General features: G+C 39.2%; 2 protein-coding genes and 1 non-coding gene across 3 annotated transcripts in view; 1 reads left to right on the top strand and 2 right to left on the bottom strand.

Moving 5' to 3' along the window:
- Positions 1–1,976: 1,976 nt before the first annotated feature.
- On the top strand, positions 1,977–8,653 carry LOC134798180 (ribitol 5-phosphate transferase FKRP). Its single transcript, XM_063770528.1, has 6 exons — positions 1,977–2,786; positions 2,873–3,055; positions 3,607–3,779; positions 4,029–4,169; positions 5,154–5,292; positions 6,255–8,653. The coding sequence occupies exons 1-6, from the start codon at positions 2,055–2,057 to the stop codon at positions 6,375–6,377; spliced, it is 1,491 nt and encodes a 496-aa protein (XP_063626598.1). The 5' UTR covers positions 1,977–2,054; the 3' UTR covers positions 6,378–8,653.
- A 2,156-nt stretch (positions 8,654–10,809) lies between these two features.
- LOC134798179 (dynein intermediate chain 2, ciliary) overlaps positions 10,810–15,823 on the bottom strand; it is a 32,016-nt gene continuing 27,002 nt past the window's right edge. Inside the window, exons 12-18 of the mRNA XM_063770527.1 lie at positions 15,399–15,576; positions 14,905–15,026; positions 14,449–14,555; positions 13,593–13,692; positions 12,257–12,390; positions 11,462–11,555; positions 10,810–10,983 (exon numbers count right to left, since the gene is read on the bottom strand). Of these exons, the coding sequence (XP_063626597.1) occupies positions 10,897–10,983; positions 11,462–11,555; positions 12,257–12,390; positions 13,593–13,692; positions 14,449–14,555; positions 14,905–15,026; positions 15,399–15,576 (822 nt within the window). The 3' untranslated portion in view covers positions 10,810–10,896. The remainder of the gene's footprint in view (positions 10,984–11,461; positions 11,556–12,256; positions 12,391–13,592; positions 13,693–14,448; positions 14,556–14,904; positions 15,027–15,398; positions 15,577–15,823) is intronic.
- Positions 11,629–11,701, bottom strand: Trnat-ugu (transfer RNA threonine (anticodon UGU)). Its single transcript has one exon. It is a non-coding gene; the product is annotated as a tRNA-Thr (tRNA).

The following is a 15,823-nucleotide window of genomic DNA, read 5'->3' as shown; positions in this document are numbered from 1 at the left end:
CAGCTCTTCGTTCGCTCTCAAGTCCGTTCATTTCATTCTCTCCAGAGGGGCTACCGCGAAAACCGAAATTCGCAAATTGCGGGGATCTTACTCTTTTACTCCAATGAAGGTGTAATTAGAGTGACAGAGAAAAATGCCCGCAATTGACGATTTTCGGTATTGGCGGTAGCCCTACAGTCCTCACATTCTAATTCATTCAAATCATTCGCTTAATATTTGACAGGAATATAAACTAACTAAAGTGTATTAATTATTGTCACTGAAATATGAAACCTATGGAAGTGAAACGTCAACGAATAATGCGTGCCACTGTGACGTCATCTTAGAACTAAACATGGCGGTTTTAGTGCTGCCCAGAAGATTTTTACTGTTACTAGGTTTTATCGATACATCGATACCTTTTTAACGTTCTCGGCTCATTTTATTTAAAATACTAAGTATGTATTATTTGTGGAGTTTATGTTTTAATAGGAAGTAAGTAAATAAATAAAAATTCTTTATTAGTATATTGTTATGTGAAAAGATACTTTGATTTAGTAAGATGTGTGGAGTCTAGGACAATTTCGTGCTTCAAATTTGACAGGTAAACGAGATGACGCTGTACTACTCAATACATATTGTACACACTCTAGTTGACGTTTGACGTTTTGTACTACACACAAAAGTTGACGTTTGACAACTTAGTGACCGCAAAACACATGGCGCAGTACAGCACCATCTGTTTTGGATGTCAGAATAAGTGTACGTGTTTTTCTTGGACTTTACCTCTCTATTACAATCAATTTTGTTGTGTTGCAAACCCTGAAGTCTGTAACACACTACCGCACTGCACCTCGACCTTGGTGCGCCGTATCTATAAGTGAGAGCGATACAAAATTCAAGCTTATTAAGCGACGGGTGAAAAAAAACAAAACACCTTCAGAACATTTTTTTATTACAAAAATAAGGAATGACTTCCGCTCTTCAACTTCTTCAACATTTATTCAGCAAATAGGCCACAAGGGCATTTTTATACGTCAAAATAATAACAATACATTAACCATTTTATAAATTACAACTATATGTATATGGTCTCTTAATGTCGAATTATATAAAAAAAACTATAATAATGATATAAAAAAGCCCGCAGGGCAGCTTGTGGAGTAACGACCCCACGGACCCGAGTGCTCCCGAGAGTCGGTCAGGGTCTCCATCTCCAGCTCTTTCTTTTTATGTTCATTTCTTGGTAAGCTATAAAAATGATTTAATTATTAAATTAAGATAATTTAGTTGGTTTGAAGCGGGGTAGCATGATAAAATAAGAAAATATAAATAGGCAATCATAATATATCGATATCAAAGTCGATAAATAAAGTACAACCCTAGCTGAAATGTTTACATTATTTAAGCGTAAAAATATAGTTAAATAAATCCAATCACTTCATGATCTATAACTGCACAGAAGAACCTTGCTATTTATAATGTGAAACATCCTTAAATTTCCCAGGAACATTAACAATAACCAATATTTTTCATGTAAATTATAGCGTACCTGTGTATGGTTAAAGATGGCTGATTTGGTGGTTTTCTTATGCCGCACCCTAATACACTACACACTGGCATATTCGCGACGTAATTATTCACATTTGGCTTCAATTATTTTCAATCACAAGCAAAATATTGAAAGATAATTAATAATTTTAATTTTCACCACGACTTTTTGACAGGACAAGTACCTGCTGAACTGACAGACAATGACATTTGCGTGACTAAACATGGCGGATTTTCGGCCGCATTAGGTATTTACGTATTTTCATGGAACACTTTATGTCCGTACTGAAATACTGTCACCTTTTTTTGCTATGGGTTACAGTGCTGAGTAAAAACGAGATAGATATATATTTATGTGTGTGCCGTCAAAATGGGTGCTATTTCTATAAGCAATTGTACGTATAGAACAATATGTCTTGTCCCTATTATATAGGTCTATGATTATTGTAGTTATTTGATTTGTCCAAAAATTTGAAATTCAATTGCCCTACAAAATGTCGCGAATGAAATGTTCAAGCGCATGAATGAAAATAATGCTCTTACGCGTTTTGCGATGTCGCATTATATTAATAACTATATTTATTGCTACTGGACTATGTGTTTACTTGTGTCCGCAGTTTAAATTGTATCCGATTGCTCCTGTGACTGTAGCTCCTAGCCCTTCACATCCCAGAACGTCCCGCCATATATCAAAATTGCTGACTGTAGTGTTCCGGCAATTTGAAGACTTCGAAAATGACGTCGCGGACAGCGTGCAGTCGTTCGTATCGGCGTTCCCTAACGTGCCAGTGGTTGTGGTTAGCGAGACGACGCCGTACCCACCTTTCCCATTCTCCGCTAGCAACGAGACCCTTCGGAACGTGAAGGTGGTAACATTAGAGCTGCGGCTCAACGCAGCGCCAAAAGAATTGGATCCTTTGACGTATATTCACACTGATTATGTGCTATTTGTACCTGACTCGACGCGCGTCTCGCGGCGGGTGCTGCAGCAAGCGGCCATCGCCGCCACGGCACCCTCAGCCCCTGCTGTAGCTATAGGAGTTGCAAGCGCGCGTCTTATTTGCCAACATATCAAGTGGAATTATGCCGATTGGACTCTTCAGTACAATAAGGATGCGTCTGGGAAGATCTGTGATGCAGTTCACGGGCAGCATGCCTTGTTAATTAAGACAGCATATTTGCACAGCTTCCCACAGCCTTTTGCATTGCCATTCCCCGAGTCACTCTATTTGCAAATGTCTGCAAAAGATCTGAAGGTGACAAAATTTTGAATATGCATTGAAATTTAGATTCATTTTGTCCATTATTTCATTTAGTCTTGACAACATTATTTGTATTACAGGTACAAATTCTTGAAGGAAAGTTAGGAGGAGGCAGAGGAGTGTTGAAAAGTCCATCTGCAAGACAGAAGTCCATTCGCCATATGAGGGACACAAGAGTTGCTCTTTACAAGATGTTGGGAGTCAAAGCTATGATTAGGGAAGATGGGAGGGTGCAGTGGTTTGGATGTAAACGGGAAACACAAGTAAGATATGAGCTAGATGCTCAAACTGAAAAAGATAGGTGTACTTATAGTTGCTTGAATTTTATTGTAATGTTTTATTAAGCACCACTTGCACCATTCCACTAACCGGGGGTTAACCAGTTAAACCTGGGGATACCATGGTTACCATTACAATTTGACACTGAGTTAACGGTTTAACCAGTTAACCCCGGGTCAGTGGGAAGGTGCAGGTGGCCCTAAGTGTAGTAAAAGAATCTGGTAAATACATTAATGGTTGGTAGCACTGAACCGTCTGTCTCCATTGAAGTTTTGCGCAAAATTTTATTGTATGGGAAATTTCGTAGTTCTCTTATGTGTGATGATGATCAGTCTGTTAATTGTGATTGGTGCAACTGGCCCTAAAAGTAGCTGTGTAGATAAAACAACTGACAAGGGGCTATTTTGGCAATTATTACATTTTATCAACCCTTAAAAAATTAAAACAGGCTCTGGAATCATATTTATTTAAAAAAAGTGTGGTAATAGATTTGCTTTTTGCCAACATTTTAATTTTGATTACGTATCTATTTTAGCGTTGCTTCCCATCAGTGCAAGGAACACCTTCATACATCCTGTCCCACCGCAACACGCCGCCATGTTGCCGGCGCAACATGAGGCGGAGCGCCGCGCACGTGCTGCGAGCGCTAGCGCAGGCCGGCGCGCGCTGCTGGCTAGAGACCACGTCGCTGCTGGGCGCCGTCGTGCGGTATATGTCTACTTGTACATCTGTGTCATCGCCACACGCCACACACACAGAGCGAGCATACGCGCGCACAAAACGGCCAGTGTAGACGTGCCTCGGCCGAGGCGGCGCGCGCGAGGCATGTCTACACTGGCCGTTTTGTGCGCGAGGAAACCTCGCGCCTATGCTCACTCTGTGTGGACCCGGCTATAGCCTATCATCAGGCGATAATTATGACAAGCCAGAACTACAATCCACACTTTTATGTTGCAGGGGGGACCTCCTACCTTGGGCAGAGCATGTGGAGATCGGCATCCACGAGTCTGACGTGCCGCGCGTGCCGTGGCTGCAGCGCGGTGGCGCAGACCCCGAGGGCTATGTGTGGGAACGCGCAACTAAAGGGCACTACTATAGGTGAGCTTGAACTCTTGATGCAGCGGAAACTTGGACCCTAAAAGCTCGCACAAGGGCAAGAATAGACGCGTTCGAAATGTGGTGCTGGCGCAAAATGTTGGGTATCTCAAGGACAGCGCATCGCACCAGAGTGTCTATTCTGAACGAGCTCAACATAAAAACCCGTCTCTCTACTATCTGTCTCAGTAGAATCCTCGGTTTCTTTGGGCACTTGGCCCGGCGGGAACCCGACAGTCTAGAGAAGTTGATGATCGGTGGCCAGGTTGAGGGCAGAAGAGGCAGAGGCAGAATACCCACACATTGGTTTGATGCCATTGAGGAAGTCACAAGTGTCAAGTTCCAGGGCTCTATGCGGAAGGCAGAAGATCGGCCAGGTTGGAGAGCAATCCAAGTTAAAGCGACTTATGGCGGTCACGACCCTCAGTCATGAGGTTTCGACGAAGAAGAGACACGGCACCCGGTACCCGCTATATGAATATAATTCATTCATAAAGAGTATGCACTTTTGCGGCTGAGTGTACCGTTGAGCAATGGCGACGCTGGGTATTAGCGACATAGCGACGGCTTGCGAGGGCCTCGCAAGTTTATAAGTTAAAATCGAAAAAACAGTCTTTAAAAAATAGATAGAAAAATGACAGGGACCTTCCAAGGTCAATGTCGCCAACGCTCCATTTTGCCTAGCGCCATTGCTTGTGTTATTTCCTAGTTGCTTTTTGGTAAAAGAAAACGCGGTTAAGGCCGTTAAGGGTGGTATTCCACTTGTCCAATTTCTTTGTCCGAATGTCATTGCGTCTCACTCTCCTATTAAGCAAAATGTGAGACGCAATACACATTGGACAAAGAAATTGGATAGGTGGAATACTATCCTAAGAAACCTAATTAATTCGTAAAAATCAGCCAAGGCCCGCTGATTTTCAACACGCAATTGGTAAATGATGAGGATTATAGTACTAATATTGATTCCATGTATCTTCATGTTCACAGAGTGGCCTACTCTGCTACCAACAACGTATACGTGCTAGTGCTCCCATTCTCGGCCAAGAACGGGACCATGTGGCCCGCGGACTGGGTGCTGGCGCATCAGAAGCCCTTCCCGGAGAGGCACTTGCATCCACTTGCGCAGGTAGAGGGTTTTATTATTTGGCGGCTAGTGGCCTACTCTGCTACCAACAACGTGCACGTGCTAGTGCTCCCATTCTCGGCCAAGAACGGGACCATGTGGCCCGCGGACTGGGTGCTGGCGCATCAGAAGCCCTTCCCGGAGAGGCACTTGCATCCACTTGCGCAGGTAGAGGGTTTTATTATTTGGCGGCTAGTGGCCTACTCTGCTACCAACAACGTGCACGTGCTAGTGCTCCAATTCGCGGCCAAGAACGGGACCATGGTGCCCGCGGACTGGGTGCTGGCGCATCAGAAGCCCTTCCCGGAGAGGCACTTGCATCCACTTGCGCAGGTAGAGGGTTTTATTATTTGGTGGCTAGTGGCCTACTCTGCTACCAACAACGTATACGTGCTAGTGCTCCCATTCGCGGCCAAGAACGGGACCATGGTGCCCGCGGACTGGGTGCTGGCGCATCAGAAACCCTTCCCGGTGAGGCACTTGCATCCACTTGCGCAGGTAGAGGGTTTTAGTAAATATTTGGTGGCTAAAATCTGTGCTACCAATAAATTGTGTTAGCATACAATCGCCTTTAAATATATCTATACTAAGCAGGGTAGACATTTTTAAATCGTAAAGCTTCAAAGATAAACATGAAACAATCATAATTTATCTAAATCGGCTGGCCTATCTTCTCTTATTTTATACTATACCCATCAAAGAAATCGTAGTAATAAACATTTAAATAGTTATCTCACTAATGGCTAATTTACAGAACAATATGAATATAATGGATTATTTTTTGGAATTTTTCTGTTATGTGGTTGAGTCATCAAATCCATAAAGAGCACTTCGCGAAACTTATCCCACAAATCTAAACAAAGCCATTATTTGTACACCAAATTTACTATAGATATGTATAGGTATGAGGATTTGATGAAATAGTGATGAACCAACTGTTTTAATAATAGTGTTTTTTTTCGCAGATACAATTTGCTGGACGCCAGGCGCCGGCGCCAAATGACGCAAGCGCTTTCTTAGACCTCAAGCTCGGCGCCGCAGCCGTCGAGCGGTGCAACCGGATTGGACCCAAGCTGTTATACCCATAAGGGTCATTTTAGATTAGATCACTCACAAATGAAAACCTGTTACAAACAAAATTTAGTCTGAAGAATGTTGGAATAAGAAGTGTTCAGGACTGATATTGAATTTACGACTAAATACAAATATGAAAGGTCTATTTGTGAGGCACGTTCTTAGAGCATTTAATAACTGGAGTCGCCTTTAAGAGCTTACCCCTCTGCCGAAAAACTTGCTCAATTGTGCAAACTTGTATGAACGGACATGGCTATTTGTATGTTACATACAAATCATGTAGAAATAGGAATACATTTGACGTCCCCTCCCCCGCAAAATCGGCAGACTATTTCGTAAAGAAAATGACAGCGATGACATCTCCAGTTACTAAATGCTCTAAGGGCACGTTACAAGGCACAACACGCGTGTAGTTAAAGTAGTTTTAAAAATAATTATTATGAAATCCCTATTCCTTATATACGAGTCTGATCTCATTGTCTAGTCATGAATCATGATTTCACCGCGACCAAAGAAATTAGAAGTAAGTTTTAACAGTATTTTCGAATCTACTAGATAATTGTAATGCTTGCCTTGAATGAAATGTGTTTAGATTTTGACTAGTATACCTACATTTGGTCTCCAAAGCATTTCATATGTTGTAAGGAAAATATGAAGATGTTTGTGGGTAAGGTTGTCATGTTACAAACCAAAAAGTAATAAATGGGGCATTCCAGAAGTATCGGGTACGTGACGCAATTTTTTTAAAGACTTCTGATAAAGCTAAGAAACCGATATTTGGCATGGTAACATTTGATAACTTAGCTATAAATTCAACGGTATATTATATACTACAGATTTCTGCAGCTTATTAAGGTAGCTGCCATACGCGTCACGTCCGCGATAAATTAAAACTTATTGTGGGATGCCCAAAATATCTGTCTCAGCACGGATTCTGTGCACGTATACAAGGTTTATAAATAATAATGACAATCATTCTAGGGTCGAGGGAATCGTACATACTAGGGAGATTTTATTGTAAACGATATTGAGGTCTATTAAAAAAAAACCATGACTTTCTTACTTTGGATGTAGTACGTTATTTCACTTATTTCTACTCGGAATCACGAGCACTTTCGATCCTCAGATGCACAAAAACTATTCCAAATCATTCTTAAATTGTTCATAAATTCTGGAAGACATTGCATTATTGCGATAAAACTGCCTATTGTTTACCACTGGTTGAGTTGCTGTATTATCTGTATAATTATCTTGGATTGCGGTGTGCAAGAAAAAGTATTTGTATTGTATTGTTACTAGATTCCATTATTGTCATAAAGTGTCATTCTATGGAACTTGCTATGTACGAGGGGGAATCAAAAAGAAATTAGAAACGCTATGATATCATGGAATTACAGGTATCCTGTTATTTTTTACTTTTAGGCAACCTCTTTATTAGTTTATCTGCATATTCAGTATTAAAAAATCTGGCATCTTCGTCCATAAAAAAAAAGAATCACAATTTTAGGTACTAATTTTCCTTTTTTTTTTAGTTTATCGCTAGTACAGCCAATTTATAGGAGATTTTTAAGAATCAAAGAATGTGCAGTAATTGCAAAAGACATACTCTTGATTACGCAATACGCAACTCTTTAATTCAAGCACAAGATTCTGCGCAGCATTCTTGGGAAACTGCATGGTCTGAGGCCCAAAATCATCTTAAAAGTAGGTATTTTATTTAATTGCGTTTTTCTTTAAAAGATTCTTCCGATTTTTATTGAACAATGTTTGATAGGCATTATTTTGTATTTTCATATTTATTTTTGTGGTATGTTTCCATTTTTTTTTTTAATTGAACAAATAAATGTGTGAAGACCTAAAATTACTACCTTTAACATTGAAAGGACATCCTAGCCTGAAAATTAAAATTTACAACATATTATTAAATACTAATTCATTCTTAAAAACCCAAGTTTTAATTTAAGTACCAATTTTTATGACTTCTTCACCAAAAATTTTGAGAAAATCGTTCCTGAATGATCACAAAAACTTGCCTGAATTTACTGATATTAAGACATCACCTACCCTACTGTCATTGTTTATCGATAACATAAAAAGTAATTAATTTATTTATGTCTTTACTTATGCAATTTATTACCTACCAAAAAGTGATGTATCATGACCAATAATCAAAACGTATCATTATGTGTTTAGCTGATATCAATTCTAAAGACTTTTTGATGTACCCTCGTAAACAAACCGCCATACTGAAATCATCATTCAGTGACAGTTTCAATATGGCGGTCTGTTTACATCATAGACCTACCATCCGCTCGCGCTTGACAGACAGCTGAAGTGTGCGAAAGGGAAGCCATCACGTATATGAACATCCCATGAGTGCGAAAGAGTCAGACTACTAAAGAGAAAACGTAACCACTTTTGAGTTTGACGACGGCCGCGGACGGCCAAGAGCTTATCACGGTAATTTTCAAATTGAAAAATATACACGGATTAGGACGAAAAGTATTAAATAAAGTAATTCGGGGAAGATGGTGTCTTGTAGTGTGCCGGATTGCAGTGTCACAGGGCCAAATAGTCCAAGCAAATACTCATTTCAGAGGATTTATGATATTCCGAGCGAAATTTTCATAACGATATTTTGTCAAATTAACAGCGTAAAAAGTGTAAGAAGCCGGTTTATACAGTTCATTATAAGTTTTTCTTCCTTTGTGTGCTAGCATTTTATCATATTAGTCTATAATTTAAAATATTTTGTGTAAAAACATAATCTGTTACTTTATGCTAGGGCTTGACAAAATGTTCATATGACAGTATCGATAACTTGTCGGTATATTAATAGCTATGTAATTATTTCTTCACAAGACATCATTAAGATATTAGCTTTTATAACCGACTTCAAATAATAACGATTGTTATACCTTTTTGAAGGAGTTCATGTATAGCGGTAAACTTAAACTTCACTTTCCAACACAGTAAGAGTTACATTAAGATAAGTCTGCAACGATTTTGATGGCAAACGCAGTGCAAGTGTTATTTATACGTCATAACGTCGTAGAATTTTAACGTTTAAAATAACACATTTGAAAAAGTAGTCGATAAAGCAATCAAACATCGACAGATTATTAATATGTTGTAACAATGACATCACTATTTTTGATCTCACATAGACAATTTACGCACACACTTGCATTTCGTTTTTGGTTACACTTTTGAAGATTGACAGTTGTTCTTTGTCATCTAATTCTATGGTTTACATAATTAGCAAGTTCTATAGAATGACACTTTAGAAGGTTATACGGCAAAGGTATCAGAATGTTATGTAAAAGAAACATGCTCACTTGTGGCAAATTGGAGCGCGGATAATACAGTAGAATCCGTTTATTATGACTCCGCTTATGCTGACCAACCGCTTACTATGACGTAAATACTGTGCGAAGTTTGGTTTTCATATAAAATTCTTTGTGACAAATTCGGATAAGATGACTTCGCTTATAGTGACAAATCGCTTACTATGACGTAAAAATCCTATTTCCATGAAATTATGTCCGGTTATATTGACACATTCGCTGGTTTTCGTGGCCGTCACCACGTCTTTCCCTGCGAGGATGTTTGGTGTGTTCGTGGCGTGTAAGGTATTTTAGTTTTGATTCTCAGTGACAAGTTGATATTTATTACAAGTTTAATAAAACTCATTTCTCACAAAGGAATTTGAGATTAATTTGGAAAACATAACAAAAATAAGAAGTTGTACAACTATGTTTTATATGACATCCGCTTAGTATGACGTATTTGTCACTTCCCTTCGATGTCATTATAAGCGGATTCTACTGTAATTCGAATTTCCAAAATCTAAAAAGAAGTGGGGGATATTTTCATCCCATACTCCTTAAACGTACTAATTTAAAATCGATAGCTCAAATAATCACTCATGTATTGTAGTTGTGCTCGATTGTTCATGATTCTTGCATCGGAACAAAATGCATTAATAATTAACCCTTTTCCAGGCCGCACCAATCTACAAGGTTTTCCCGAAAAATCCAAATATATTCCAATTAATCCAGCTTTGATGATTCATTTGAAGACAAGTCTCATTTCCCGAAAATCCAATCTAATTTAATCCTTAAATCGGAATGCTAGGGTTGAAATTCCCTTGGCGCGTATGTGGTCGATAAAACGTACTATGCCTGGAAAAGGGTTAAAAACCCGACCTCATGCAATGACTTACATAGGTTTACCTGTTTTAAGTAAGTATTTTAATATTCCAGGTAATGACAAAAAATTCTCCACCTGTTTCTTTACTTCTATTTTAAACATGTATGTGACTTTTGGAAGCCATTGAAAATGGAATTGTTTGTTTTTTAGAGTTTACAAATAACTAATGTAGTCATAGACTTAGTCCTATTTGTTTTATTTCAGAGTTTTAATAAATAAATAAAGAGTCTAAAATATTTTAGGAGTTTTATTTGCAATATAAATAGTTATATAATTAATAATATCGTAAATAATTTATAAAAAGTAAAAGTAAGTAAATCTTTAGTCGTCATCAAATTTTTCATCCACGACTCCCACTCTGTAAGGCGGATCGCGAACTAAAGTCAACAGTTTATCCAACTTCATTATCTGTAATGCAATAATTTATACAATTTGTTAATGAAATAAACACGATTATGAAAACAAACAAAAGAAAAGAATGTAAGTACAATTAAATAATTATAATCAGGTAATTAAAATTAAGTATTTAATGGCCCGTTTATTTACTACTACTAGCAAATGTTCTATTATATTATAAATGTTCTATTATAGTATTGGTAGTTAATAGGCCAGGCAGGATGTTTTAAGTCGCACTTGGCACTAATCATTGTAAAATAAGGTCCAAAATCAAGAAAAAAGAGTAATAAAGAAAAAAATGCATAAAGTAACCGTTACAAAGAATTATGATACCTAATTGGAGAGTCTCACGACAAAAGTTTATCATTGAAACAAAAAATAGTTGCGTCCATTTGTCATGATAAAAATGTACATTACGATATAGAATATTATTAAAACCTGTCAATATAATTTTATTTAAACAATAATAATAAATGAAAAATGTTCTTACCTGAAGCGTTCTTTGATCAACACCAACTGCTTTCTTAGGCGGCTTGCACATGACTCGCAAATTCGGTGACAGTTTTACTACGTGACAGGTGCCCCTGAAAACATAATACTTTTAAAAATAAAACCAAATAAAACGAAGAAAAAAACAAAAAAGAGATTTCAACTTCCTGCCCCCAGAGAGATTTGAACTCTCGACCCCTGGTTTACAAGACCAGTGCTCTAACCCCTGAGCTATGGAGGCGATGCGAGAGCGGGCGAAATATTAACTTAGAAACTAAGCGTCCATTTTACTAACATAACGTGACGTGTCGTCGCGTCGAAATGGGCCTCCCATTTGGTTAGATAAAACGATGTGGAATTATTATAATACATCATACTATATATCCTAAAAAATTGGTGTCAAGATAATTTACTTGTTGACTATACAATCAGCATAAATGTAACTAAGCGAGCGAGGTGTTCAAAATGATCTAAGCACAACTTTATAACACTATAAACGCTCGCGTTTTGTACACATATTTAATTACACAAACCGCGATATAATTTAACTGTTTTTACCTTAAATTCCGACGTTTCAGCTGAGTTGCACCAGCTGTGGTCACGGAAAGACAACAACAATGAAATTATATCGCGGTAGACCCGTTTGTGTAATCAACTTTGTCGTTAAGAAAGTAGAGCCACGTGTGTAAGGTATGTATACCTACTGACCGTGTAGATCATTTCGAACACCTCATTCGCGTAGCTATTTCTGTTGCTCACTGTAGGTATAATCTGTAGATATCAATCAATATCATACTTAGTGTCACCGCAGACAATGACAGGCAGCCGCGAGTTGAAGTCCAGCCGTGTCAATTTTTTCGTCTTCTTGGAGACCACGGCTTGAACGCAAATCGGCCGGTATTTGTTTACGTTCAAGTCGAACACGTACACCTGAAATTATAATTGCCATTACGTCTTTATACGACGTTTATATTATAATGTCACATACTGTTCACATTAGTTATGTATGTCAAACACACTACGACTCTACCTAAGTATTTATATATTACAATACAATACCTAATATAGAAACGAAACAATAATAAGATTTAATTATTAGGTATTCTAAGATAACAAACGAGATTTAACGGACCTATACGTTGCTTATACGAAGGCCCTCTCTCCTACATTTTCTTAAGAATACATATTATTTAGGTACCTAAGTGAATATCAAAATGTCCACCTTTCCCTGTAAACTTTTAAAGGTCTTTCCGGAACATTTCTTCACTCATGTTTATATGACCATCACTTATAAATGGCCAGTTTATAAGGCAGGTAAGTATTTATATTATTAGAAGTTATCTTGCACCTTCCGCATGAGCTTCGCCAGGAGGACTGCAGCACACAATTCCAATCTCGCAACGGAGACTGTTTTAAGGGGACTGACCTTCGACTTGGAACACACCAGCCGAGTTGTCACTTCGTCTCCTTATACACCTCCATATGCACGCTCGGATGCATCACCGAAGCCTAAAAGGTTTATAGTACAAGTTGTTCGCAGAAATCGCGAAGCGTCTGGTTGACGTAACTGGTGACCGAAGAGTTGGCGGCTACCTCGCACAACGTATCAGCATTGCGATACAGCGAGGAAATGCCGCCAGCATCCTTGGTACAATGCCTCAAGGGCCTATTTTAGATTTAAGCTAGTTATTAATTTCGTTTAGTAGTACCACTGTATATATATTGTAAGTATTTATATTAGATTCGGTTGTCATATTTTTTGTTTTAGAATTGCATGCAATTTTAATATTGATCGGCCAGACAGAAGGCGATCTTCATATTCGTTGCGTGTTGCGGATGCGGATGCTCACGCCGCTCCGATGTGAGAGCAGGATACCACTATATACGTGCATAGACTGTCTTCGCATTGGATGCGAATTCGCACGTCGCTCCGGTATATGAGTGTGATGTCCCGCTTGCGTGTGATGTGCGGCTTCGTATCAGAGTGAGCGGTAGAGCTGTCTCGTGTGGTTCCGTATCAGTGATTTGCTATGCCCTTGCCTGGGTCCATGAGATACTCTGTTACTCTATCTTTAAGAACTGTATGAATACCATGGTTGCAATAAAGAATAATATAATATAAACGATCTTACTTTTCCCTCGGCAGTGCAGGCCGCGAAGACGGTGCTGGAGTAGGGCGCCCACTTCACGTCGCCCACCGCGGCGCCCAGCTCGAACATGAACAGAGGCTCACTGTAATAAACAACCGCTTTAATACTTCGATACTTGATTAAACTTGCGTCGATCTTCTTCTTCTTCATCTTCCTTGCGTTATCCCGGCATTTTGCCACGGCTCATGGGAGCCTGGGGTCCGCTTGACAATTAATCCCAAGAATTGACGTAGTTTTTACGAAAGCGACTGCCATCTGACCTTCCAACCCAGAGGGGAAACTAGGTGTTATTGGGATTAGTCTGGTTTCCTCACGATGTTTTCCTTCACCGAAAAGCGACTGCTAACTATCAAATGATATTTCGTACATAAATGCCGAAAAACTCATTGGTACGAGCCGGAATTTGAACTCGCGACCTCCGGATTGAAAGTCGCACTCTCTTACCGCTAGGCCACCAGCGCTCTTATATGAAACTTGCGTCGATATTGGTTCTCTTCCACGTCATATCTCTTTCTACGACATAAAGACCCAGTCATGATGTGGAAACACAAAAAACGAGATTTATGTGGCCGAGTTTGGCGCAGCTCGGTGGATATCAACCAAGGTCGATGCAAGTTCAAATAAAAATTGACATTGTCAAAAACTAAAGTTTGTACCTTCATTTTTGCAAGTTCGTGTTAAAGAGTCAAATGTAAAAAAAATAAATAAACGAGTAGTGTGCGTTCCGTCATGTAGTGGTGATGAAATATAATGAAATATATGCGTTAGCTAGCTGGCATTGAATTTGCTCGGTTCGGGAGCTAACCTGCATTTTTTACCTTTTCCATAAATTACTTACTCTCTTCCATCTTCCCATATCTTAACCCTCCAGTCGCCGGAACAAGACGCGTAAATACTGTTATTATAGTAGTTGTAGTTGATTCTGTACACCGGCATGTGATGGGCCTGGAAGATAAATACTAGTGGGTTCGTTTTGTATATACAGGTGGCTAAAAATAACTACATTCCCGTTGCCAGGGAGGTTTTGGGATCATATTGAGCAACTTTTACTATGGGACCAAATCGCGAAAAAAAAATGTGGCCGTTTCATACATTTTGGATGGTCCATTTTCTATGGGAGGGTAAACTTTTTTTCGCGATTTTGGTGTTGGTCGAATAGTAAAAGTAGCTCAGTATAATCCCAAAACCTCCCTGGCAACGGGAATGCAGTTATTTTTTAGCCACCGTATTTAGGGATTAAGAAACAGTGAAGTTATTAAGAGCTTCTTATAGTCTAACTAATGTAAAACAATACCTGGACAGAGCGCACGTAGTTACGATTGTACTTCAAGGAACAAGTATGGATCATGCCATCTTCCGTTCCCACCATAAAGATCTCGTGTTTCTCGGGGTGGAAGCAAATACAGCTGCCGCAACCTTAAATCAAATTTAGAAGTGCATAGTTTATTTAAGGATCTACATTAAACTAGGAATCTTCCAATATTATTTTCTTCTCAACGCTCTGGACAAAAGAAGATCCCCAATATGCTCGGTGAGTTGAACGTTTAATTAAATGAGATCAAACGTAGGAGGGGTATCTACAAGCAAAGTGGATCGAGTGACGGATTTAAACTATTTAAAGTAATATGCAGGAATCATTTAAAAAGCATCAGGAGGAATTATTGGATCAAATAATTGTAATTACAATGCCTATTTAAACATTCCTTGACTTCTGTTCACTAATGAAGCTGATTAGGAATACTGAGAATGCACGCTCGCCGGGACGGATTACAGAATAAATGTAGTTACTGTTAACGGTGAGCATGGTCCCGTCTGGTCCAGGGATCGGAGCTACAGGCGACTGCAGTGTAATGATGGTCGTGGCCTGCAGCTCGCCCGGCATCACCGCCCATTGGACCACGCGACCATCGCCGGATATAGAGAAGAAGGAGGCCTCGCCGTCGAGCAGGCGGGGACCCCAGCGGATCTGGATGATATAAAATCATTGTCGGACTTTTAGATCGCAATGCATGTCGGGAACGTCATATTTTTAATTGGACTTTAACGCAAACTGAAAAGGTCTATTATAATTCATGCTTAAATTCAGAAAACAGGTCTATAAAAGTTTAAAATGGCTAGTGGTACCATGGTATAGAATGTATAGATAGTAGAACTCTTCAGTGGCTAAAGAAAGACACCTTTCAAGTTTGGACTTATTTGGTATGTCCATGTCA

This window comes from Cydia splendana, chromosome 16 (genome assembly GCF_910591565.1).
Source record: "Cydia splendana chromosome 16, ilCydSple1.2, whole genome shotgun sequence".
Classification (NCBI taxonomy): Eukaryota; Metazoa; Arthropoda; class Insecta; order Lepidoptera; family Tortricidae; genus Cydia; species Cydia splendana.
The sequence above is the reverse complement of the archived record's forward strand: the minus strand, read 5'-3'. Positions and strand labels throughout refer to the sequence as shown.

Excerpts from the sequence above, each read along its gene's own strand:
- LOC134798180 (XM_063770528.1), top strand. The coding sequence starts at position 2,055 with ATGAAAATAATGCTCTTACGCGTTTTGCGATGTCGCATTATATTAATA. Across the intron at positions 4,170-5,153 it reads ACTAAAGGGCACTACTATAG|AGTGGCCTACTCTGCTACCA; the intron begins GTGAGCTTGAAC and ends TCATGTTCACAG. Across the intron at positions 5,293-6,254 it reads ACTTGCATCCACTTGCGCAG|ATACAATTTGCTGGACGCCA; the intron begins GTAGAGGGTTTT and ends TTTTTTTCGCAG.